The sequence below is a fragment of the Artemia franciscana genome, chromosome 1 (assembly GCF_032884065.1).
Source record: "Artemia franciscana chromosome 1, ASM3288406v1, whole genome shotgun sequence".
Lineage (NCBI taxonomy): Eukaryota > Metazoa > Arthropoda > Branchiopoda > Anostraca > Artemiidae > Artemia > Artemia franciscana.
The window spans coordinates 3773444-3800587 of record NC_088863.1 but is presented as its reverse complement, the minus strand read 5'-3'; the positions used below and the strand labels follow the sequence as shown (position 1 = coordinate 3800587).

At 37.2% G+C, this 27144-nt stretch overlaps 2 protein-coding genes across 3 annotated transcripts in view; one reads left to right on the top strand and one right to left on the bottom strand.

Moving 5' to 3' along the window:
• The window catches only part of LOC136024637 (E3 ubiquitin-protein ligase Ubr3-like), a 259618-nt gene that overhangs the window by 90711 nt on the left and 141763 nt on the right, over nt 1-27144 (bottom strand). Inside the window, exon 11 of the mRNA XM_065700068.1 lies at nt 618-799. Within this exon, the coding sequence (XP_065556140.1) occupies nt 618-799 (182 nt within the window). The remainder of the gene's footprint in view (nt 1-617; nt 800-27144) is intronic.
• Nucleotides 2462-27144, top strand: part of LOC136024620 (uncharacterized) — a 36448-nt gene continuing 11765 nt past the window's right edge. The window contains exons 1-3 of one of the 2 annotated variants that reach the window (XM_065700060.1): nt 2462-2970; nt 7006-7255; nt 24382-24523. In XM_065700060.1, coding sequence (XP_065556132.1) covers nt 2516-2970; nt 7006-7255; nt 24382-24523 — 847 coding nt within the window. In that variant the 5' untranslated portion in view covers nt 2462-2515. Of the gene's footprint in view, nt 2971-7005; nt 7256-20694; nt 21902-24381; nt 24524-27144 lie in introns of those variants that run through there. The other variant, XM_065700053.1, reaches the window with a different exon arrangement.

The window sequence follows — 27144 nt, the reverse complement described above, 5'->3', positions numbered from 1 at the left end:
TTCCCCCTCCCAGATGGTCAAATCAGGAAAATGACTATTTCTAATTTAATCTGGTCCGGTCCCTGATATGCCTGCCAAATTTTATCGTCCTAGCTTACGTGGGAGTGCCTTAAGTAGCAAAACCGGGACCGAAAGACCGACAGAATTTGCGATTGCTATATGTCACTTGGTTAATACCAAGTGCCATAAAAAGTGTTCTCAAGCGTGTGAACATCAATTTATGCAGCCAGGCATGGCAGAATTGTACCACGCGGGTCACCACGAGACATAACAGAACTGTATCAAGTGAAACAGGTGGCCAAGAGTGGGAAGCCTCTCGGCTCTTGAATCTAACAATTCTGCCCCCTCCACTGAAGAGCCTTATTATTGCAGATAGAACCAACTTTTCAATAACAATTATCAAAAAGTTAATGGATTAACTTGAGCAGAACATAACTGCGACAGGTAGATCAACCGTGCAGTTACCAAAGTTGCATCAATCATAAAGTGGCGTGTCGGAAGGATTGAACACGTGGTTGGGAAATCTAGACGGATGCAAACTAGACGGTGGAGATGATAACCCTTCAGGATTCTACCCCTCTCCTACGAAGGATCTTCTTAGCGGAAAAACAACTTACTTTTCGATAACAGTCATTAAAAATGTTGACGGCTTAATTTGAGTAGAACACAACTGCAGCAGGTAGATATCTGCATCAACCATGGAGTTGCCAAAATGACATTGAAGGTAAGTCATTGCTTGTCCTTTAATTTGCAGTCCGTTTCGTACCCACATACCGGACAAAATTTCATAAAAGCCAACCTATAAATAAAACAAAAAATCAATTTATAACGCGATTATATTTAAGCTAAAACGCAAAAAGAGATGAAAAAAAGAAAACACAATAAAATTGAGATCTGAGTTTGAACAATACGGAACATGTCTATCAGCCAAAAAAAAAAGTGAAGAAGAAGACATAAATCTAGAAAACCGAAGATAAATAAAAATAAAACAAATTTAAAAATAAAGAAAACCTTGAAATAAAAGCCGTGTTAACACAAATTTTTTTGTCTTTGTTTTTGCTTATATGGATGACTACAGAGAATACATTCCATTTGGAATTAGAAACAAAAAATAAGTTTTGAAAGACAAGTAAAGAGCCATACTAAAACCTGAGACGAACATGAATAATGTAATATAATAATTCAAACTTAAGACGACCAAAAATTACTATCAATGAATAAGTAAAACCCTGGATAAGTAAATAAACAATCGAATAATTGGACTTCTTAGAATGAACTTCGTTAAATCGGCTCATAAGAAAAATGGTTTAATGCTCGGTGGAAAATTAGTGTTTTGACATTTTGTCCACGACTATGTTTTGTCATTTTGTCCACCAGTGTCCACGATTGTTTCCCGATATCCCAGGAACCTTGCCCAGGATTTTTTTTTCGGAAGGGGGGGGGGGAGGGGGTTGACACGAAAAACTAAAAAACGCATAAAGAATGTGTTTATATCCATTTTTGTTACGTGTTTACCAGTCAGAAAAACATTTAAAGGGGGGGGGGTCGAACCCTCTGGATGCGGCCTTGACCCTACCCACCAGCTTCAGACAAGTCTGGACATGAAGCCCTCGCTCCTCAAAAAAGACGGGACAGTAACCCACAAGTGGCCAGCCATCACTGGCGAGCGGTACTAGATCCTCAGAACCGCTACTAGCAAGAGAGCTTCTTCGTGCCACCTTCGATTGCCCCCCGTGAATATTTTCTGCGCCACGGTCAGCGCTCCATACGTCCTGGGGAATTCAGTCCTCCTCCCGTGCATGAATTGGCAGTCATTGCTAGCTTCAATCGATCCAATCATGACATGCCATGGCAGACGACCAGTGACCGGATGGTAATTGAAATTTGCAGTTTTTACTACTCTCTAGTACAGCAAGAAGGTTGTCACCACTACCCCCCCCCCTTAGAGCCAACCATGTCTAGTAAAAATGTTGCGTTTCACCACAATTAACTTACTCAAAAAATCCGTGTTAGAAAAAGAAGAAAGGCGACTGTTTTTTTTTTTTATTTATTTCAGGTTGTCAAGTCACCTAAATTAGTTAAAATTGATTTAAGAATTTTATGTCAAGAAAGTTTTTGTTTTCTTTTTTTGCCGTGAACTCAAGCCAGCTGCCGACCCGAGACAATTAGTAAGTACTAGTTTCATAAAGGTTCTGTAAAATATAAAAAAGAAAACCTATAAATATTAACCCATTCCAAGTAAAACATTCGGAAAATTAAAGTCATCCTTTAAATTAGATTACAGTTAGAGATACCAAACAGATTACTCAGTCATTAGAAAGGAAAAATATAAAATGAACAAACGTCACAACTGAAACCCACAAAATTAACAAATTCCAAGCACGCTTCTGGTTAAAAATAAAGCCATCCTTTGTGGTCTAGCATGATTCATTGACCATTTAGTCATACTCCGAAATAGTTGGACGCTTTTCTTCTTCCCGTTAAGTACAAAGAGTGCAAACGAATGTGATTTTCAATGAATTTAACAAGTGCATTTTGGATTTTATTGTTTTTTAGTTTGGTCAAAGCTCAATTGGACCCAGCCTCCCTAGTGCAAATCATTGCTACTAGTATAGCCCTCGTGAAATATGTTGCAGATATTTGGAAAGCCATATCCAACGAAACCATCAAAATTGAAGGCGAACTTGGGGAAGCTCTTCCGGATTTGACCAAAATCCTCGAGAACAAAGAATTACAAAATATGACACTTGAATGGACTAATTTAATGAAATATAGCGCAGACCGGAAAGTGTTGTCCCAGTTTGCTGCCATGAATGCGAGACTTGATGGGATGAATCAAAAGCTATCCAGCTTAGAGTTGAGTTTATCCAGACTTGTTAGACAACTACCAGTGACTGTGCGGTTTGAAGTTGGTCTGGACCGGATTCTCACCCTTATTCGGCCTATTCACTCCCTCTACGATAATTTCAGGTATTTTGACTTCTTTTACAGAAAAACCAATATTTTTTACTAGTGGTGTCAATTTACGAAACTGTAGAGGGGGGGGGGATCTATTTTGAAACTCTAGGCAAGGAGTGGGGCAGTTTTTTCAACCTTACCGCTAAAAAAAGCCAGTTTTCAATGAAAATACCAAAAAGGTATTTTTTCAAATCAGAGGGGAAGCAAGACAATTTTCCCTCCCCCTCCTCCTCCCCCAATTGGAGGAGGGGGAAGGGACTCTACCTTCCCCTCCTCCCCCAATTGAAACACCTAGTTGCTAATTACAAAGCTGGGATGTCACTGAGAATTTGACAGTATCTCCACCACGTTCACTCGCGAAAAACCCAAAGGATTGAAAAGAAATCCTAAAATATCAATTAATAATAAAAGGCACTGAATATACCTTTCGAGGGTAATTTCAAATACCTTTTTCCAAGATCCGAAGTTCAGGACAGAAATTCCGAGAACTTAAGGGGGAAACCAAGAATTCGCAGTCCTGACGCAAAGCCTCTGACACCTAGCAACTCTTATGCAACATTAACATGTTATTAGCGTTATAATCCTATTCCCAGTAGGGGATTCACAGCGTAATCTTTGAAAATTGATTTCAATGTTCGCCGCAAATGACTGGATATGATTCAATTGACCCTTATATCCTATGGTAAACTTGAACACTGCAGCAGGAATAAAATTGTCCATTTCAACATCTTTAGTTATTTTGCTTTAGATTAATAAGTATTTCTGTTACTGTTATGGTGACATATTCACTCTTCATAGTAAAAATTATATTAAAATATTGAACAGTATATAACTTGAAACTGGTGCTTTTGCAAGCAACAAGTGGTGCTGATGCACCACTTGTATATACAACCGGATCGCGAAGAAGCAGACTATTTGCTTGCATATGGCACATGCCTTAAGGAACTAGGGCAAGGATAGTTTATCCTATCTATTTTCTTTAAAAAAAGAAAGCCTAGTTTCATTTAGTTGGTTATTAAACAAAGGGTTCCGTCTTACACCATGGCGGAGCCGTCATCTAAAGTCGGATGTATAACAAAATCTTGGGGGGGGCATGATGACAAGGGCACCACCAATTGAACAAATTGACAAATTTATTTATAAAAAGTGAAAAAAAGAAAAAAAGGAATAAGGGTGACAGAGAATCTTGGGGGCAGGGTCTCCCTGAATCGGCCCCTGCCGCCATCAAAATTATACTATTCTGAAATCAGCAACGTACGGAGGAATTTTTCAGGAAGGGGAGAATCATAAAAGAACTAATATTATTTGATGATTTGAATCAGAAGTAACCACAAATTCGGAAAAGTTTTATTCGGGACAGACAAGACTCACTGGCGGATTTAAACTTTTCTCTCGCTCTTTTAGAATTGCATTAGCTAAATTTCAGTTTCAGCAGAGGGTCAGTCCTCCCACTGAGACAAATTAAGGTACTCGACTGTTAAACGGAACACACTCAAGAATTATGCTGTGATACATCTAATAGAAACCAGTATGATTTCCTTATTTTAACTGAGAAGACTACGATGTATGTATACTTTTTTATTACACTTTTACTATATAGAGGTGGTTACGGGTTAGGTATTCAATATAATGCGTCCTGTGCGGCCTGCTCTCCACAATTCTTTGTCGCAGTTTCCATAATTTTGTTTCTAAAGTATTATATTATCATCATGTTTTGGTATATTTCAATAGGATTAATCTAACTTCACTTGAGTGCGTTCTATTTAAGATACAATTCCTCAAATGAAATCACCTTACTACGACAAAACGGCCTTAGAACTTAAAAGGAAGAAGACAGAATCCGAGGGGTTCCCGAGTTTCAGAAAATGAGTAGACGAGGTGGCACAAGTCAAGCGTGGTGGACTTGTGCCAAGTGGTAAGAGGACCGTGCCATGTACAACGGAACTGTGCTAATCATGGCCTAAGTATGAGGTACATGTGGTGCTCCGGAAGGTATACTGGATGGCGGAAAGTGGGCAACCGCTGGTTCAAATTCCATTTTCACTCCTGCTGGAATATTAAATTTGCAAAAAAAGAAGATTCAAAAATATACATGTACCTGCGGAGAATCGCTTGTTTTGGAGCATGAGCCAATATATAAACAAATGGGAAATTTCAACAACAATAATTTGTTGGCATTCTTACAGCAATCAGACTTCTTTTCTATTTTGGAAAACATAAATGTACCAAAGATAAGTAATCTAGCCATATGTTATTTGCACCGATATTTAAGTTGGGATCTTCTTGTACATTCCCCCCCACTATAAGTAAAGAACGCGTAAAATTCCAAGAGTACAATTTTACAGGATATAAGAAAAGCGGATTCCTTCATCAGCATCAAAGCTTTGACTCTTTAGAAAACTTTTAAAATGAATAAATTTTCGACATGTCAAAACGGGTTCCTGTATAGCTCAACTCATTTAACCAAAGCCTCGTTCAACTCAACCCATTTAACCGAAGCCTCGTTCAACTCAACCCATTTAATTGAAGCCTCGTTCAACTCAGCCCGTTTAGGTGAACACGAATGGAACTCAGCCCCTCGTAATTTAACCCCATTTAACTCAGACCTCTACTCAATTCAGCCTCTGCAACATGTTAGTTTGGAAGGAGTTGAGTTCGATGGGGTTGAGTCACACGGGGTTCGAGTTCAAGCTCTTTATTAATCAATAGAAAAATTTTTCACAAAACTATCCAATTAATGACCCACGGTGAGAATAACTCGTGAGACTGGGTTTATAAACTCAACTATAAATTAGTAATACGATCTCCAGATCCAGGAATAAAAAGATGATTCTTCAACTCTCCGTATGGTAACACAAAACAGAACTCCCAATAAATTCAAAATAAACAAAGAAAAAAAATAAATAGAATAAAATGAAGAGAATCATCATTAAGCGAAGGGTGGGTTACATACACAACGTATGTGCAACCCCCCTCCCCTGAAAGAACAAAATAAGCAGCATTACCTTGTTTTTGAATTATTCATAAGCCGGAGTATACACCCATTGGCTCATTGCCGGAACTTGATAGGTTCATTTTGCTTTATGTATACAAGCAACCATGCAATTTTTACTCAACTTTGTCGTAACTTTTCTTTTATCAGTGTATAGAGTCTTTTGTGGCAACTTCTTTTATTAAAATTTACCAAAGTTGGTGTGATATCCTGAAGTTGGACTAAACCGATTTATTTACAAACTACTATAAAATGAATATGCGTTATAACAAACGCCAAGGGAAGGGAACAGAACCCCTTATTTAAGACGACCACAACCCCTTGACTCTCAAGCAATAATCCCTTCATTGGAAAAAAACCTCTTTCTCTACAAACCTTTTTCTCAGTAAAATGTAAATATTAAACAATATTTCTTCATTTTGAAAATACTTAACTTTGATCTACTTTTAAACAAACCGTTGTGCTCAGCCTCCACAGCCAGCTTTGTGCTCAGGTCCATTTTTTAAATCGACTCGGAAATGCCACGAAAAAGGATTTGATAATCCTCCCCCTTTAATTCTACAACTTCCTTATAATTCACCTGGATTTGACGAGTTGACAAATTTACCCCCCCCCCAAGACCAATACCATTGGTAAGACCCTTAGTCACGGAAATCCCCAGAAATATGTTATAGATGAGAGGGTTGAAATTTCGAAGAGGCATAAATTTGAAAAAAAGACAAATATAGGTAAATTAAATGGATAATAAAAAAACATATAAGGACAAGCCTAAATAATTCCGCGATTTCTGAAGATAAGAGCCCGTAGGTTCCCACCCTGCGTAATCGTCATGACAAAGTAAACGTGTTTTTATTTGGAAGAGAGCTGAAATTTCTATTTTGAGACCCCGTAACAGAACCCCAAATCAATCGACAATGACTTACTGAAATGAAAGTTTCCAAACCTGTAGATTTAGATAATTTGGCATCCATGATTATTTATTAGTTAAAACTAAAAGACCTACAGTTGAATTGAGGAAAACGACCTTCCCAATAAGAAATTTCACTTTTTTTCAGGTTATATCAACAAGAAAGGGATCAAATTGAGAAGCTAACCTTGGAAGATTTTGCCCTAACAATTGTATCGCACTCAACCACTTCAATTCGTAGTCTTCTCTGGCAGTTACATGACTCAGTCCTTCCTGGGCCCTTCTCACTAGAATGGACTTCGCCTCCAAATAGCACCAGCATAAGGGGAAGAAGAAAGATACGAAAAAGACGCTTTATATTGGAGGGGATATTCCATCAGTTCAAGAATTACTTAGAGGTTAATTAATCAGATAATCCAATCAGTGACCTAGGTCCCCTATTTCGCCATATAAGATTCTGATTCCGTAGCAACCTATTAGCATCCTAAATTTTCACAAACACAGGTATTCAATGAGAAAGGATTTAGCTCAAGTTTCTTAGCTCTGGGGGGGGGGCATTTTTACTGACCATGCACATTTCCAGGGGGCATCTAGGCCCAGACACTAGAAACACTAGATTTTTCAAAATTCTTGGAACTTCTACTTCAAACTATCAAACGAATATTTTTCTTATTCTCCCCCTGGAAAAAGAAAAATCGAATGTGCGTGCCTGACATTGACAACTATGTTTATGGACTTGGTTAACTATACTGCTCAGCATCATCAAAATACAATATAGCTAAAAGTGTGGGCAATCAACATCAACAGGAGCTAAATGATTGAGAAAAAGTTCATTGCCACTCACACTCACTTTGGTTCATGCACTAACCGTTAATAACGATTAGACCTTTCATGCATGACTATCAACGGGCATTTTATTAATAAATTGAAAAAAAGGTTTTATAAAGCCTCTAGAAAAGCAACTTCAGTATAATAAACTTTGACTTTCTTCCAGCAAAGAGAAGTTTGGGGTGTAAACGGGCCAGGCAGAACAGTTCAGTAACAAAGGTGGACATACCTCTTGGGGGGAGGGGCTTTCAGAGGATTTTTCCAAGGTAGGAGGGACTAAAAGACCAAAAATACATTTTAAGGTCCTATTATTTGAAGTTTTACTAGAGGTCTTTCAAACCTATTCAGAAGGGGGAGGTTCCTAGTCCCCCTTACGTTCACACATATTAATAATTATATAAATAATAGGTTATAACCGAATATAAAAAGGAGCGAAAATGACAGTATAAAAAGAGGAAAGTCGGAAAGTGAAACATTTCGGAGAAGAACCAAATATCTAAAGATGAAACATGTCTATTTCTGCTCGAAAACTCTCAGGAAAGCCAAATGAGTAACGGGGTGATTGATTCTCCTAGACTCCCCTCCCTCTTGATTTTAATAATAATTCTTTTTGGGATTTGTCTTTGATAAATACCAATTTTTGGTATTTTTAGTGAAAAAAATGACACCTTCTAGATTCTGAGCAACTTATTCCCTTCCCCTCTATTTTTCAAGAATTGGCATCCCTGTCCTTTTCCAAGCCTAGGGGAGGTAGGTATTTAAAGTATTTGGTACCTTGATCTGATCATTGAACAATCGTCATTTCTTAATAATGCAAATTGTATTCCTCATACAAGCAGTCCTTTATGGATTTCTAATACACCTAAAAGAAACTATTTGTGAAAAAATGAAAAGTTTTTAGTTTTTTTATTATTATTTCAGGTGTAATGGATAATGAAAACTTAGTTTCGGCACTGGACAGTGCGGGAGACGGTTGGGATAGAATATGAATGTTGAAAAAAACAACTAAAATGTAAAAAAGCTTAAATGACGAACATACTATTCTTTCATCAGTTCACCAAACAAAAAACATGTTAAGAGGATTTCAAAATTTTAAAGGTTCAATACAAAGCATTATTTTTCTGATCTTTCTTCCAAACTTTTGACATTATTACTATTATTATTTTTAGTACTATTTTACCAAAATGTAAATAGAACATAAATTTCTCAGCAAAACCTTCCATAAGTGATAGCCTCTTAAGTGGGAATTAAATAAAAACAAGTTTTTTCAACTGAAACTAAGGAGCAATATTAAACCGTAAAATGAAAAGAAATTATTACGTATATGAAGGGGGTTGCCTCCTCCTCCACACCTTACTCTTTAGTCTAATGTTTTTAGTGCTTTTGAAAAAAGCTTCTTGTTGTTCCAATTAAATGACCCTTGCATTTCAGGAGTCATTATTAAAAAATTGGGACAAAATTCAAACTTTAGCGTAAAGAGTGACGAGCTGAGGAGAAAACCCCCTTCATATACGTAATAGTTTCCGCTCAATTTAAGTTTTAATATCACTCCGTATTTTCAGCTGAAATAACTAGTTTTTTTTTATTTAATTGCTGATAGTTTTTTAAATAATCCCAGGAAATCAGGCCCCACCTTAAAGGAGAAATGCTCTCCCGATGGATGTATCATCTAGACAATTCAATCCCAGTGAAAATTTACCCAGTACAATTAACAACTCCACACGCAAAATTAAGACGGAAAAGAGAAAACAAGAAATATAAGTAGTATCCCTGTATACACTCCGTGTGGGGCCCTATCCCATCATTCCGAGCGGTGCCATATCCTATTTGTCCGAGCGGCGCCCTATCCCACCGTGTTCTTGGAGACATCGGGTCTGTCGAGCATAAGGTATTAGGTAATAATTTCTGATGGACGGGGAAATTTCTGGGAGCATCTTTATCTGAGCGCCAAATGCCAAGAATGTTGTTCAATAATTGAAGTGAGTTTGAAGTAATATGATGTCTAATCAACGAAATTTTGATTTGGATTCTAATATACAATTGGAAGATATAACTTTGTACTCTAATGATATCAAGCCGATTGTTGATAGTTGATTGTCGTTTGGAGTTTGGGGGGCAATGGGGCCCTGGATGGAAATGTGGGGACTCAAACTCATGCTTGATAGTATTACCTTGGTAGTATTGTTAGTAAAGAAGGCGGAAACAGTGAAGATATTAAAAGTAGAATAGCCAAGGCTCAGGGTGTTTTTTCATAATGAAAAAAGTTTGGAAGAATAGGAGGATAAGTCTACAAACCAAGATTATAATATTGGAAGGTACGGTGATGACAGAGGTCAAATATGGCTCTGAAGCAAGGTCACTTTCAAAAGCGGATGAAGATTTACTAGATGCTTTCCAGACAAATTGCCTACGGATTGTACTGGGTACCCGACAGTCTGGTCGATTTCAAACAGTAGGCTGTACGAAAAAGTAGTTCAATCCCACTTTCCAGGGTTATAATGGAAGAAGGTTGAGATGGCTAGGGCACGTTCTGCGGATGAAAGACGACAGACTGCCCCAGCTTGTCCTTTTAAGCCAACCGTCTTGGGCTAAACGGAAAGCAGGTCGTCCTCATCTGGTGTGGGAGGCTGTCATAAAGAAAGATTTAAAGGACATAGGAACTTCTTGGGAGGGTGTAAAGAGGGAGGCTCTGAATAGGTTGGGATGGAGGAGAAGCCCGCGTACTTGTGTTGGCATCAGGCGGCTTGGCGCTGTGGTGAGTTGTTAGTAGCAGTAGTAGTAGTAAAATTCTGCGTAAGCCCGGTAATGGAAAACTGATATGCTCAGGACCATTACATTACAAAATTGATACCTGCCCGGTTGTAATCATTACAATTTTAATTAACGATCAAAAGAATAGGTCTGTCCATTAAGTATCTCATATTATCCATTATTGATTATCGATAATCAATAATCAGCTCGATATCATTATAGAGTACAAAAATATCATGGTGGAACTACTTCCACCCATGGCTTGCCCAAAGCCTAAAAATTACCCTTTTCCAAAATAAGTCATACTGAAGCCAACCTTCAACCAAATATTCCATCCCCAGAGAAAAATTACTTTGTATGGCACACGCGAGTAGGAGGACGGTTAATTTGGAAAAATTAGATCGGGTCTTAATTAAATTTGATGTTTAGAGGGATATCATGTCTCAGAGCTCTTATTTTAAATTCCGACCGGAACAGGTGACATTGGAGGGGGAAACCTAAAACCTTGGAAAATGCATAACGTGGAGGGATCGGGATGAAACTTAGTGGGAAAAATAAGCACAAGTCCTAGATACGTGATTGACATAAACAGAATGAATTCACTCTCTTTTGAGGAGTTGGGGGAAGGGTTAATTCTGGAAAATTAGAAAAAAATGAGGTATTTTTAACTGACGAAGGGGTAATCGGATCTTGAATTTCATCGGATGAAATTTAATATTTAGAAGGACCTCGTAACTCAGATCTCATGTTTGAAATCCCGACCGGATCCAGTGTCATGGGGGGGACCGGAAATCTTGGAAAACGCTTAGAGTGAAGTGATCAGGATGAAACTTGGTGGGAAGGATAAGCACAAGTCCTAGATACGTGACTGACATAACTGAAATGGATTTGCTCTCTTTGGGGGAGTTGGAGGGGGTGTTAATTCGGAAAAATTAAAAAAACTGAGGTATTTTTAACTTAAGAGCGGGTGACCGTTCGTGAGGTATTTTTGAATTTAATATTAAGAAAGAACTCATGTCTCGGATCTCTTACTTTCAACCCCGGCCAGTTCTGGTGACATCGGGGGAGAGTTGGAGGGGAACACCGGAAATCTTGGAAAACGCTTAGAGTGGAGAGATCGGGATGAAACTTGGTGGGTAGAATAAGGAAATGTCGTAGATACGTGATTGACGAAACCGGACTGGATCTACTATCTTTGGGGTAGTTAGGGGAATCCAGTGCTTTGGCGAGTCCGGTACTTCTGGACGTGCTAGGACAATGGAAATTGATAGGCGTATCAGGGACCTGCACAAATTGACTTGATTAGATTGATTTCCCCGATTCAACCATCTGGAGGTAAGGGAGAAGGGAGGAGGAAAAATTAGAAAAATGAGGTATTTTTAACCTGCGAGTGGGTGATCGGATCTTAATGAATTTTGATATTTAAAAGGACCCTGTGTCTCAGAGCTCTTATTTTAAATGCCGACCGTCATTAAGCCCCCAATTTTTCTTTTAAATTAATCTATTGATTCTTATAATTTTGCTTGAGCTCATGCCATATGAGCTCTTGGCTCTTCCGACTTCGTCACAAGTGCCATATGAGCTCTTAGCTCTTGTTTTATTCCTTTTTTCTCAGAAGATTTTCGACTTAGTCTCATGGTTTTTGCCACTTCATGCTGCTACATGCTGCACTTCATGTTCTGTGAAAACTGCTGCTAGAAATGGATAGGTTGCAACTTCTGCCATATTGTCTTTCTAGTATATTTAGATGTGTGCTTGCATCGTCCCTGCGTCCCCTTAAAAATTCTGTTTCTTACGGTAATATTGGTTTGTCTTCTATTGCATATGCAGACGACGTTCTTCTTGTTGCCCGGACTCGCTGTGGATTGCTTTCCAATTTTACTATATTAACCAATGAACTATCTAAGATTGAACTGTCAGTTAATGCGTCTAAATGCGAATTTATTTGTTTTAATAGCCCTTATGTGGTCTCTCCATTTGTTGCTGGGACTGCAATTCTGCCATGTTCTTCTTTAGTTAGTTGGCTGGGTCTGTGTTTCGGTCCAACACTTTCCACTACCTTTTCATCCCTAGTGAATCAAGCCTTGAAAAACCTACGCGTCGCTTACGGAAAAATATCCCCGAACAAAAGCCGTTACAAACGCAACGGTTTGTGCATAATTTATAATGCTTATTGCGCCCCTGTGCGTTTGTTTTTATCAGGCATGTCTCATCTGTTTTGTAAGAAAAATCGCCATACTCTACTTGCGGCTTATTTCAGATATTGCAAATTCCTCCTCCGGCTTCCTAGATGGCACGAAAACAGAAAAATAATTACTCGATTTTGTATAATAGATAGGCCTTCTTGGATTCAGTCTTCCAGTGATGATTTACGTAAAAAAGACTATCTACTTCATTCGCGTTTACGACCCTCTTGCTGCTCCTTTTTATTGAGCTTTGATTTCTCTTATTAAAAAATTCTGCAGCTGACTCACTTGGCTCCTTACTTTTACATTTGAGTTTTTTTTTGTTGCTAAGGTTTTTACTTATTCAATCAGAGAATTAACTACTTTATTACCTTTTATCTGTTTTAAAGCCAATCCAAAGTTTATTTTTCTATTTTCAATATTTTTTCCACCATTCCGACATGTTTAAGAATAACTCTGTATTTTTTCAAGCATGCCAGATTTGACTGAACACTAATTGCCAGAAGTTCAACTCTACATGCACAGTATTAATCCTGTCATATGATCTGTCTGATCCAATCAGAAGTTCTTGACTGCACTTAATTGTTTTGATAGTCTTTTTCTTTCAAGCCGATGTATTGAAAATTGGTTCAGACTATTTTTTGGACTTCGTTGGGGGTCTACCAGCCAAATAAGGGAAAAGAATATTTTTATTATTTTTTCTATAATTCCCACATGTTTCAGAATAGCCGTGTATTTTTTCAAACGTGCCAGATTTGACTGAACACTAATCACCAGAAGTTCAACTCTACGTGCACTGTGTCAATCCTGCCATGTGATCTGTCTGATCCAATCAGGAGTTTTTTGACTGCACTTAATTGTTTGGAAAGTCTTTTGCTTTCAAGTCGTTGTGTTGAAAATTAGTTAAGATTATTTTTTGGACTTTGTTGGATGGGTACCAGCCAAACAAGGGAAACGGTTAAAAACGATAAAACGGAAATTTTGGTTCTTGATTAAGATTTCCAAAAGAAAAATGACAGGGGACATTTTATAGGCAAGGGAAGGGGAGTAAGAAGCCTCCAGAATGGCTTTAAAAAAGGTAGCATAGACTTGATCTCAGAATATATATATATATATATATATATATATATATATATATATATATATATATATATATATATATATATATATATATATATATAAGTTGTTTGTCTGTTGACTGACGTCATGTTTGTCGACTGACGTCATTATAAGGATTGAGCTGTATGTCGTCATGAAGTTGTTTGTCGACTGACGTCATGTTTGTCGACTGACGTCATTATAAGGATTGAGCTGTATGTCGTCATGAAGTTGTTTGTCGTCTGACGAAATTACAGACCGGCACACTCAAAGAGAAATTACAGATTTTTACAGACATATATATATATATATTTATTTATATATATATATATATATATATATATATATATATATATATATATATATATATATATATATATATATATATATATATATATATATATATATATATATATATATATGTTTACACAGGTTCAGAGGGACACAACTACAATGGCGCGTAACTAATATGGAGCGAAAAAAGCTAAAAAAAGAAAAACCTAAAAAGAAAACAACTTAAAAAAGGAAAAAAATAAAAAAGGTAAAAAACTAAAAAGAAAAAAAACACCGGGACACAAATGACGACCGGGACACAGGGAATATAAATGACGAACGGGACACAGGGACACAACTACAACGGGGACGCCGGGGGACACAGGGGGATATATAAATGACGACGGGGATATAGGGAATGTTCGATTAGCAATCACCATCAACAAAGCTCAAGGGCAATCATTAGAATAATGAGGTATAGATCTGAATACGGATTGTTTTTCTCATGGACAATTATATATTGCATGTTCAAGAGTCAGTAAACCCGACAATCTATTTATATGCACAGACAATGGGACAGCGAAGAAAGTTGTATATTCGCAAGTTTTACGTAGTTAAAAACATGTATATATCTATCTATATTCACAGGTGGGACACAGGGACACAACTACAATGGCACGTAACTAATATGGCGCGTAACGACTATATACACATAGAATAAATATATACACATAGAATAAATACTTGAAGTAGTACTTGAAGTAATACTTAAGTACAATCTTGGCAAGTACTTGATATTTGATACTTAAGTAAGAATTTGGAAAGTACTTATTACTTGATATTTAAGTAAAAAAACAATGAGTACTTAATACTTGATACTTAAGAAAAAATTTGGAGTTCTTGTTGCAGCACTGCTCGGAATGATGGGATAGGGACCCGCTCTGATTGCATATAGGGATTCTACTAATATATAAAAAAATTGTACAGGGATTCTGACAAATTTTCCCAGCGTAAGATTTCATCAGACAAATTCAGCCCTTGGAAACTTCCCTCCCCCGGAAATTTCCCCCGTGACAAAATCCCTGCAAAAAATTCGCTTTCTCACCTTAAGATGTTTGCATGCTCCACAATAACAAATACTATGCGGAAATAATGGGCAATTTTTATTGCTTAGACCTTTCTCCTGGGACTGTGGGGTGCGGGGGGCGTGTCATATACAAAGACATAGTTATTGGTCCTTTCAACTATGATGAACAAAATGGCAATCTCCAAATTTCAATCGGACGATTTTGGGGAACAAGGGGAAGGAAGGGGGTCTAGTTTCCCTCCAACGTCTTTGGTCACTTCAAAAAAGAACATTTAATTTCCATTCGAGTGAGCCGGCTCACGATATTCTAGGACAGCTGGGTTGATACGATAACCCCCGGAAAAACAAGAGCTAAGAGCTCATCTGACACTTCTGACGAGGTCGGAAGAGCCAAGAGCTCATAATGTATGAGCTCATATGGTACGAGCCAATTATGTCAATCACTTATCTAGGACTTGTGATTTTTTCCAAAAAGTTTCATTCCGAGCCCTCCGCTCTAAGCGTTTTCCAAGATTTTAAGTTCCTCCCCCCCAATTCTCCTCAATGTCACCGGATCCTGTCGGGATTTAAATAAGAGCTCTGAGACACGATATCCTTCGAAACATAAAATTTAAAAAATCCGATCATTCCTTCATAAGTTAAAAATACCTTATTTTTTCTAATTTTTTAGAATATGCCCCCCCAACTCCCGCAGAGAGAGCGGATCCGTTCCGGTTATGTCAATCACGTATCTAGGACTTGTGCTTATTTTTCCCACCAAATTTCATTCCGATCCCTCCACTCTAAGCGTTTTCCAAGAGTTTAGGTTTCCCCACCCCAACTCCCCCCAATGTCACTTGATCCAGTCGGGATTTAAAATAAAAGCTCTGAGACACGATATCATTACAAACATCAAATTTCATTAAGATCCGATCACCCGTTCGTAAGTTAAAAATGCTTCTTTTTTTCTAATTTTTCCGATTGAACCGTCTCCCCACTCCCCACCCCGGATGGTCAAATCGGCGAAACGACAATTTCTAATTTAATCTGATCTGGTTCCTGATACGCCTGAAGAATTTCATCGTCCTAGCTTACCTGGAAGTGCCTAAAGTAGTAAAACCGGGACAGACAGACCGACCGACAGAATTTGCGATCGCTATATGTCACTTGGTAGATAGCAACTGCCATAAAAAAACAACAAAAAACAAATAAAGACGCATCCGTGATCTTTCTTTTGGCAAAAAGTAAACAAGAGCTAAGAGCTCATATGGCACTTGTGACGAGGTTGGAAGAGCCGAGAGCACATATGGCATGAGCTCAAGCAAAACCATAAGAATCAATAGATTGCTTTAAAAGGAAAATCAGAGGCTTAATGCCGGTCAGGATTAAAAATAAGAGCTCTGAGTCACGAGGTTCTTCTAAATGTCAAAATCCATTAAGATCCGATCACCCATTCGTAAATTAAAAATACCTCAATTTTTCTAATTTTTCCTCTCCCTTCAGCCCCCCAGATGGTCGAATCAGGAAAAAACGACTTTATGAAGTAAATATGTGCAGGTCCCTGACACACCTACCAATTTTCATCGTCCTAGCACGTCCAAAAGCACCAAACTCGCCAAAGCACTGAATCCCACCCCCTAACTCCCCCAAAGAGAGCGGATCTAGTCCGGTTACGTCAATCACGAATTGACGACATTTATAAGCGTTTTCCAAGATTTCCGGTTTTCCCCTCCAACTCCCCCAATCTCAGCAGATCTGGTCGGAATTTGAAATAAGAGCTCTGAGACATAAATTCCTTCTAAATATCAAATTTCACTAAGATCGATCACCCGTTCTTAAGTTAAAAATACATCAATTTTACTAATTTTTCCAAATTAACAACCCGCAGCTCCCCTCAAAGAGAACGGATCCGTTCCAATTATGCCAATCACGTATCTTTAACTTGTGCTTATTCTTCCCATCAAGTTTCATCCCGATCTCTCCACTCTAAGAGTTTTCCAAGATATCCGGTTTCCAAGATTTCTGGTTTTCCCCTCCAACTCCCCTGAATGACAGTGGATTTTTTCGGGATTTAAAATGAGAGTTCTAAAGCACAAGATCCGTCTCAATATCAAATTTCATTAAGATCTGAATACCCGTTGGTAAGCTACAAATACCTCATTTTTTCTAATTTTTCCGAATTATTCCCTCCTCCAACTCCACCTAAGAGAGCGGATACGGTCCGGTTGTGTCAGTCACATATCTTGGACTTGTGCTTATTCTTCCCACCAAGTGTCATCCTGATCTCTCCGCTTTAAGCGTTTTCCAAGATTTCCCCCCCTCCCCCCGAATGACACTGGATCCGGTCGGGATTTTAAATAAGAGATCTGAATTACGAGGTCCTTCTAAATATGAAATTTCATAAAGATCCGATCATTTCTTCGTAAATTAAAAATACCTCATTTTTTAATGTTTTAGAATTAAACCTTCCCCCCAACTCCCCCAAAGAGAGCGGATCCGTTCCGGTTATGTCAATCACGTATCTAGGACTTGTGCTTATTTTTCTCACCAAGTTTCATCCTGATCCCTCCACTCTAAGCGTTTTCCAAAATTTTAGGCCCCCCTCAACTCCCCCAATGGCACCGGATCCGGTTGGGATTTAAAATAAGAGCTTTCAGACACAATTTCCTTGCAAACATCAAATTTCATTAAGATCTGATTACTCCTTCGTAATTATCCCTCCCCCAACTCCCCCAAAGAGAGCGGATCCGTTACGGTTATGTCAATCACGCATCTAGGACTTGTTATTATTTTTCCCACCAAGTTTCATGCGTTTTCCAAGATTTCAGCCCCCCCCCAACTCCCCCCAAAGTCACCGGATACGGTCAGAATTTAAAATGAGAGCTCTGAGACACGATATCCTTCCAAACATCAAATTTCAATAAGATCCGATCACTCTTTCATAAGTTAAAAATACCTCATCTTTCTAATTTTTCAGAATTACCCCCCCCCCCCCCGAGTCCTCCAAAGAGAGCGGATCCGTTCCGGTTATGTCAATCACGTATCTAGGACTTGTGCTTATTTTTCCCTCCAAGTTTCATCCCGATCCCTCCACTCTAATCGTTTTCCAAGATTTTAGGTTCCTCCCCCCCCCAACCCCAACCCCCCAATGTCACCTGATCCGGTCGGAATTTAAAATAAGAGCTCTGAGACACGATATACTTCCCAACATCAAATTTCATTAAGATCTGATCACCCGTTCGTAAGTTATAAAGACCTCCTTTTTTTCTAATTTTTCAGATTTAACCGTCCCTTGGATTAATACCAAGTGCCATAAAAACTTCACATTTTCGCATATATAAACATGAAAGCTCTACCAAAGGGTTATCTGATATACTGAATCTGACGGTGTAATTTTCAATAAGATTAAATTACTTTCAGGTGGTATTTCCCCTTTTCCGAAAATAAGGCAAATTATTTCAGGCTCGTAACCTTTGATGGGTAAGACTAAACTTATATATTCGAAAGCAGCATAATAAACTGATTTTTTTTTATATATTTAATTGGTATTAACATTCTATTTTTAGAGTTTCGGTCACTATTGAGCCGGTCGCTCCTTACTAACAGTTCGTTACCACGAACTGTTTGATTCAACTGTATATGTACTGGCTGATAAGTTTCATAATGAGTAAAACAAGAGTGTAGTTTCACTGTCATTTAAAAATTCTTAGTAGCTAGACAATTTTTTGGCAAAAAAAAGAAGCAACAGCTTCCAGAAATTACGGACTAGCTATTGCACCATATAGAGGTTAGACACACTATGCGTATACCCGGAAATAGGGTAAACCGGTATCTTGAGAAAGTTACTAAAAAAGACAAAAAAAAAACGATGAGTAAGAAAAAAAACGAGAGAAAGAAAGAAAAAAGAAAACTAAATTATTTTTTCTAAAATAAAAGTTAAATCTTAGGTATATGATAAAAAAGGACATTTTTTACCATCCATAATCAATTCAAATTATCTGTAAAAAAGATCGCATCGGGGAGGGGGCTCGGGGGCCCTTCAATATCCAACACTTTTCTGGAATCTTTGGCCACTACTTATTTGTTCGGATTTATATTATTGAATGAATTTTTTTCCCCCACCCCAAAAGATAATAATTCCTACGTGGATACCTGCTTTGAGGCATGTCCCTTGGGTCATGGGGACTTCGAATTGCACGGCGGAGGAAGGTAGAAAGAAAGGACCGAGCGGAAGAGATTTCGAGATTTGGTACTTGTTGCCTCGATCGAGCTGAAGTTCTAAAAGAAAAGAAACCTTTCCTGGGAAGATATAAATGCACAAAAAAAACAAGTATTCTAGGGAGAGAAATGGCAAAGGAAAAACCAGAAAGAGGTAAAACCCCATGGGGTAGGATTTTCATTAGTTTTCTATAGACCTGGGTCAACCATAGGTTGTCTATACACAACAAAGCAAAAACCAAGAGTTAGATTGGGGGACGGGGTCAACTCAGGAGCGGGTAATGTTTTGCCCGCAACTCAGGAATGTTTTGGAGAGGGGTAAGAGTTTTATAAATACAAAAAATAGGCCAATTATGTGGAATATGTGAGGTAATACAGGAACAATTCCGAAGTCAAGAGATTTCAAGAAAGGGAGTACACGAGGAACCATGTATGTGAAGTATGATGCGTACGAAGATTTACCGTATAATCACATTCTTCTCCACGTGAATAGACTTCTTCTATGCAAACTAACATGACTTTCTTTTAAATATAAGGACTTTTATAAAAAGGAAGGGCATAGAAAGGAGCAATTTCGGTCTTGTAAAATCAAATGAATCTTGATCTTGACACGAGTCTTATGCTATGATCTCGTTATCTATGATAGGGATATATTTTGACACATCCGTCTGCCAAAAATTATAAGTTTGTGGGGTTTATATTTTGACAGGGTTTTGGGCATCGAACTTCCTAAAGACGCTAATTTGCCACTGCAGCGACCTTAGCAACCTTGTTTATTCGCATAACAAATTTGTGATTTTAACGTAAAACATGTATGAAAACAAGAAAGGAAATAATAAATGAAAAAAGAGAAAAATGAAATAGGTGAAAAACGAGAATTTTGTCAGCCAGTAGCTAAATATGAAAAACAAGCAAATATTTCGACAAGGACCTCCGCCAAGTCGTCCTCGGTGCTCAAAAAAAAGAAGAAGAAAAAACAAAACCTAACCTTCTTAAGTGAACTCTACAAGAGGAGAAAAGACACAATCCTCGTTCCCACCTATTTGATTTTTCTCTTTTTATTTATTATTTCCTTTCTTGTTTTCATCCGTCACGCATACTCAGAACGTATTAACGTAAAACATGAAAAGAAATAGCCTACTAAATTGTGAGGGGGCTGTTCTGTGAACAGATATGTAAATATATAACCGGACCCAACTTTGACGTCTTGGCTTTATTTATATAAAGAAAATATATAAGGGACAAATAAACTGTTAGCCATGGACGGGTGATGGTTTTGCAAACTCAATTCTAGCTCCCTTTGGGAATACCAAACCTGACGCATTCATGAATTATTACCAAGGTTTTCTGTCTAGCAACAAAAACTGGGCGTATCTTCAAAACATCATATCTTCTTCCAGATGTTATGGTACGCATCAACTTTGGCGACCAGTTGTTAATTAGCAGTTCAACACGAAACAATGAAATATTCACTAGTCATTTTTGTGTTTTGTGTATTCAGAATAAATGGACATCCATCAATTTTCGATGATATATTAGGACGTGGAAGTGAGCTTGTGAAAGAGATAGACTCGGATGGGGCGAAAACCAAATTGGACAGTGTGGCAGGTATGATTGGCAGCACATTAGGTGATGTCCAAGACACCATTGGAACTGGTCTTAGTGAGTTTTCTGATTCTTTTGGGGGCATAATAGGCGATATCACAAATTTTAGAAAGCCGGATGGGCCACTGGTGGAAAATCCAGAACCTAAACCAAGTTCAAACGGAGACCCTGATGCTAGGAAAGGGAGAAATAATAGACTCGGGGGAGAGAGAGCAATAGACACCTCTGAGTATCTACCTCCATGGTTAAGAAGGTCAGAAGTTATTCGACTAGAAAACAGTCCATCAAATGCCCTGTGGCTTCAATTCGCTCTAGTTAATGTTACTAACACCTTATTAAATGATTTAGAAACCCCGAATTGGATTACGATGTTCAGAACATTGGGCCCAGAAAAAGAGATTTTACAACGGTACATGACGATTTCAAACCGTTTTGAAACCGTAGAAAGTGGATCGGCAGATACTCTGGAGGTTCTTAAAAACATTGGGACACATTTTCCTAATTCAACTTTTGCAACTTTATGGAACGATATGGAAGCAGATATTATGAGTGTCGCGGCACTATTTCAATGGTTCGAAAAATATCAGAACAACATTGCACTAGTAAATGAACGAACACTGATGGACTACGCAGAAAGTCTGCAAGGTGAAGAGCGAACGTCTTTATCAACGATGCTGAAGGAACTTCATGAATACACATATGGAGACTGTTCGGCTATGAGTGAAGAAGAAACAGATAATGAGGACAAAGCTGTCATCGAAGCAAAGAAGATAGGGGAAGAGAGCTCGCCTCTCGAATCGCTTGACGAAGAGGTAAAAAAATTGCTAGCGGGACTGGAAGACCAAATAATAGAGGAAGAAAGGAAAGCTATAGAAAAAGAGATTGACACCCAAGAGATGGTAGATCCAAATATAGAAGTTACAACAGAATTTGAAGAGATAGACACAGTGGATGACAGGAAGGCTATTAAATGCGATGAAACGGTGCTCAAGACACTCAAAGAATTGATCACAAGCGATGTAAGCCCTATTTTAAATTACTAATCAGACTAATGAATATACAAACATTGATATAAATAATGCTTGTAACGAAATTAGCAGTTTTTAACGATGAAATCATAAATATAATCGAATTTATATGGTACCCAAAATTTTTTGGTGTAATTATTTTTTAGTAAGTTCCTCCTTATGATACTTGTTTGTTAAACGGAACACACTCAAAAAGATAAGTTAGGTAAACCCTAATAAAATATACCAAAACACGATGATAATATAATACTTTAGAAACAAAATTATGAAAACTACGACAAAAAATTGTGGAAAGGGCCACACAGAAGGCATTATATTAAACATCTAACCTACCCCTAACCATCTCTATACGTTAAGTATTTAATAAAAAATAAACATACATCGCAGTTTTCTCAAACAAAATAAGCAAATCATAACAAAAGGAAATTGTTAAGGACAAAAAAAATGTTACTCGGCGTATTATTCAAAGTTTAACACTATCTTTCCATCAATGACAGAATACCTCGTATTTAAAGTGATGGATCGCTCGAAGTCACACTTGGGTTCCGAGCAATGCATCATTTTCCGTTTCCTTTGACTTCATCAAATCCATCCTTTTTCCAGTTTTAATTGCCCCGACCGAAAAAGTCTTGTGAGCGAACTAGAAAAACTACAAAAAGTAGTAACAACTCACTGTGGCACTCCTCCACCCCCATTTTTTCAAAAATTCCCACTGTACACCCTCCCAAGAAGTTCCAATTTCTCTTAAATCCTTTCTGACGTCTTCCCACTCCATTCGGGGACGACCTACTTTCCGTTTGGCCCTGGATGCATTACCGAAACGGACGATCTTTGGCAATCTATCATCCTTCGTTCGTAAAAATTGTCCTAGCTATCTCAACCTATCTCTCACTATAGCCCAAGAAAGTGATATAGAACCATATTTTTCATAAAGCTTGTAAAACGAATCTGGCTATTCAAGAATTGTGGTTAAGTTACTTTGAAATAAAGGCAGATTAAACTAAAATACTACTTGGGGTAGCTTACACCCCTCCCCCCAAAAAAAACATGAAAGAACTCAGCATGAAAAAAAAATGGATGTTGATTTATTTGCTTATACTTGTGACAAGCGAATCACACTATTCCTTAACTTACGCAAATTCTAGAGAGATATATAACCCCGCCTTTCTAGAACTCGATTGGTTTCCTATACAAAATTTTTAGCCAGTAAAAACATCGAAACGCTTTTAAGCCAAAAGGTTTTAACTAATGGTCCCTCTGTGCGGCATTTCTTTCCGGAAAATATAAAAAATTGATAGCCATACATTTTAACAATTTTACTCGTAAATTCTTATCATGACGAAGCTTCAACTTGACATTACTAAAGAGGAGCTTTTCAATCAATTAAGGTCAAGTTAATAAAAATTTTACAAAAGAGCAAGTGTCCATTGTCTTTTTTGATTCAGAGGAGAAAACTTGGCAAAATTTTGTAACGGATTTTAAAGATGTCGTAACTTGAAATTACGGAGCCATTTTTAAGTGCGCACAATTAAAGTGTTATTGCCTAACATCGCATTGAAGAATAATAAAGATTATAATAGCTAATATACTTCCACAAAATTTATCGCAAGCAGTGGCGCCAATTCACAAAATTTAGGGGCGGTATTTGTCAAAATATAGTGGGAGGGGACAAATTTATCATTTTCATCAATTTCTCCACTGAAGACAGGACATTTTCAATAAAAGTACACCCAAAGGGTATTTTTCAAGATCCGGGGAGGGGGTAACCTGGTGGGCAAATACTCTTCTAGACGCCAAATTAAAGCCATGTATCCCAAGAATATTTCAGTTACTTGGCGCACTATATAGTCAATTTATTTCATATTAGTATATAGCATAGATCCCAGCACATTGTGCAAAAATACTCTTTTACTAACAAGAATCTCAATGAATAGGGTGATACCAAGAAGTATAACATTCTTAAGTGTTACTCATAGAGACACTGGTGGATCCGGGAGGATCCCCCTCCGACGAGATTTTTAATGGCACCCTCTTGTCCTGTCTTTTTTTCTTTTTTTTTACTAGAATAAATTAGTCTGGTCAATTATTGGAACCATTGTTACATTGCCCCCCCCCCCACAAGATTTTGCTCATTGGCGCCCTTGTCACATTGGGCCTCCCCCAGGATTGTGCTCTAGATCCGCGCCTACATAGAATGGGGGGCTCCAATGAGTTTTACTAAAAGGTCAACAATCAAAACTAGATATTTCCTACAGATTGTGTATTTCCTATGAATATTACATTCCGTCAAACTCAAATAATGTCCAAAAATTCAGATTTTCAGCTTTGTCACAAGACATCCAGAAAGTTCAAGCTTAGAATATTAAAATTAGTTAACGCTCTTAAACAGTTTGAAGGATTACCTAAGACACCATACCTAAATTTGTTTATTTTTTAATCAAATATTAATTAAGTAAACCTCTTTTTTACAGGTATATAACGGAGAGCTGTGCAACCTCACAAAATCCCCCCAGCAGCTTATATATGACCTGTACAACCTCTTGGCTTTGACCGATGCTAAGGGGTATGCTATGATGCAGTTTTCCTGGATGCTTCTCAAAATTTATGAAAAAGGCTAGTTTTTTTTTCTCCCAAGCTATTGAAGACTTTTAAAAGAGCTAACCAAAGAATAAGGGAAACTGAAAGGGGAGGGGGGGGGGTAAACTCATCTTTGAAATAACAAACGACTAACACCAAAGGAGCAAATGTAAAAGAACTATTTTTTGCCAAAAGAGCATAATATTTAAGTTTTTTATCCATAAAAATTTAAAAACTGTTTATTATTATTAATTATGTAAAAATGTAAATTGTAATAACATTTTTAATAATATTAAATTAATTTAGACACATCAAATTTAATTCAAATTTGTTCAAAATCAAATTTAAATAAATTTCGTTTTCAATTAAAATGAACTTTATTAAATTAGTTAAATTAATTAGATTTAAAATTATATCAAAACGATACCTTTAGTATCACTCAACCATTGGTACCAAGCTTCCAATTATTTAGAGAGTAACTTAAGTTATAAATAAATTTAGTTATAATAAATAAAAATAGAAATCTGACTTAAGTCAGATATCAATATTCTTGAAGAAAATACTTTCTGATTTAACGGCTATTTTACGCAGTCACTCAAAGCAGCGTTTAGAAGATGGTTCTGAAACCTTTTTTTTGGAATGGGGAGTCCGTCCATCCCGGGATGTAGCAACCTATCCCTATTCCAAATCAAGTACTTGTACTCTCAGCACAAAATGTAAGAACTAGCATTCCAGTTTCTACTACCAATAGCGGTTGTAGGCTACTCCTACACTAGGTCCTTCCATAGAAATTCAAAGATTCCTTTATGTTTAATATTATATCCTTTTATTAGACCCTTTTATATGTATAGAATAAAGATCCTTTATCATATACCAAAATACGTGAACAAATATTCAAGGGAAAACTACTCAACTTATATTTTTATATAAAAACAGAGATAATACATATCTCCTAGCTTATCCTTCAAGTGTTGATGTTATCTCAAAAGAAAGAAAATTCTTGGAAAATTCGCCAATACAATTTATTTTGATTACATATAAAATGAGTAGGAAATTTATATGCAAATCAAATCAATTTTAATATAGAAATAGACCCCCCACCGAAAATTTTCCCCACATATAAAGCAGCGATAGTGTTTTTAAATTTGAAAAATAATTGGCAAATTAGGTTAAATACCGAATTAACGAAACTGTTGAATAGCAAATTCAGAAAATTTATTGAAAAAGAAGTATTTTAGTATTTTAGATTTTAGATGATATAATTCATAGTTTGGAAGTATTTTAGATGATATAATTCATAATTAACTAAACCGTGAATTGAATATCTAGAAAATGTGAATCATTTGACCGGAAAAGACTGTCAAGTATTTGTGTTGAGAGGACTAGTTTAAAAAGTTGCGACATCAAAACTATGTACTTGTTTAGTCTCTTTGGAAAACGAAAGTTAAGAATGCAGGAAGTTCTTGTAACTTCATGTATATTTTAATACAATTAAATGCAAAACATATGTAGGTCATTGCTGGTTACAAAATATTAACCATTGTTCAATAGCACACATTGAGAAAAAAAAAAATCGCCAGCAAAAATCATTGGAACAAATTCAAGTTGGAACTTGGGCAATAATATTCCGTAACCAGGTATGTTCTCGCAGAAATGTATAAATTTATAGGATTTTCTCCGTCACTGTCTACAATTTCGTATAACTGGCGGATCCAGAGGGACAGGGCCCCCCCACCAAAAAAAACATTCTGGTGCCCTCTTATCATGTTTTTCTACTCTTTTTTAGAATAAATTTGTCAATTTGGTCAATTATTGCTCCCCCCCCCGAGATTTTCGTCGTTGTCGCCCCTGTCAAATTGGGCCTCTCTCAAAATTTTCTCTAGATCCACCCCTGTTTCGCATGACCTGAAATTCTTTACTTTTTCAACTTTGCCTCCTCCAAAAATAAACTGTCATCTATGTTCCTGATAAAAAACATGTAATACCGAACCATTAATAAATAAAGAAACGATGAAACAGTTTCTGACTTCCCATTAACCCATCTCATGTACGTCATATTCTCTGTTCGTTCCAAGGTTTAATGTATTTAATTGCTAATCGTTAATTGTCCCTCGTCAATACCTCACTCTTTACGCTAAAGTTGGAATTTTGTTCTAATTCTTTAATAATGACCCCCGAATCACAAAGGCCGTTTAATTAGAATAAATAGCTCTTTTGAAATTACTAAAAATACTTTAGCGTATACAGCAAGGCATTGACGAGGAGACGAACCCCCTCATATACGTAATCATTTTGTTCGTTTTAAGTTTTGATGTTCCTCCTTACTTTCAGTTGAAAAAAACTCGTTTTGTTTATTTAATTTCTGATCTTTTTTTAAATAATGCTGGGATATCCAGCGCCCCTTCACAGAAATTATCTTCCCCCATGAACAATTCCTCCATAGAAAGGTTCTCCCTGTAACCCAATCCCCCCACCAGAAAAAAAACTGAAAACGTCTGTATACTTATCAATAACAAATACTATATGTAAACAATGGGCAAAGTTGATAAGTTTTAGCCATTCCTCCGGGAATGCGGGGGATTAAGTCGTCCTCACAGACATAGTTATTAGGAATATATTTCAACTATGCTGAACAAAATGACTGTCTCAGAATTTTG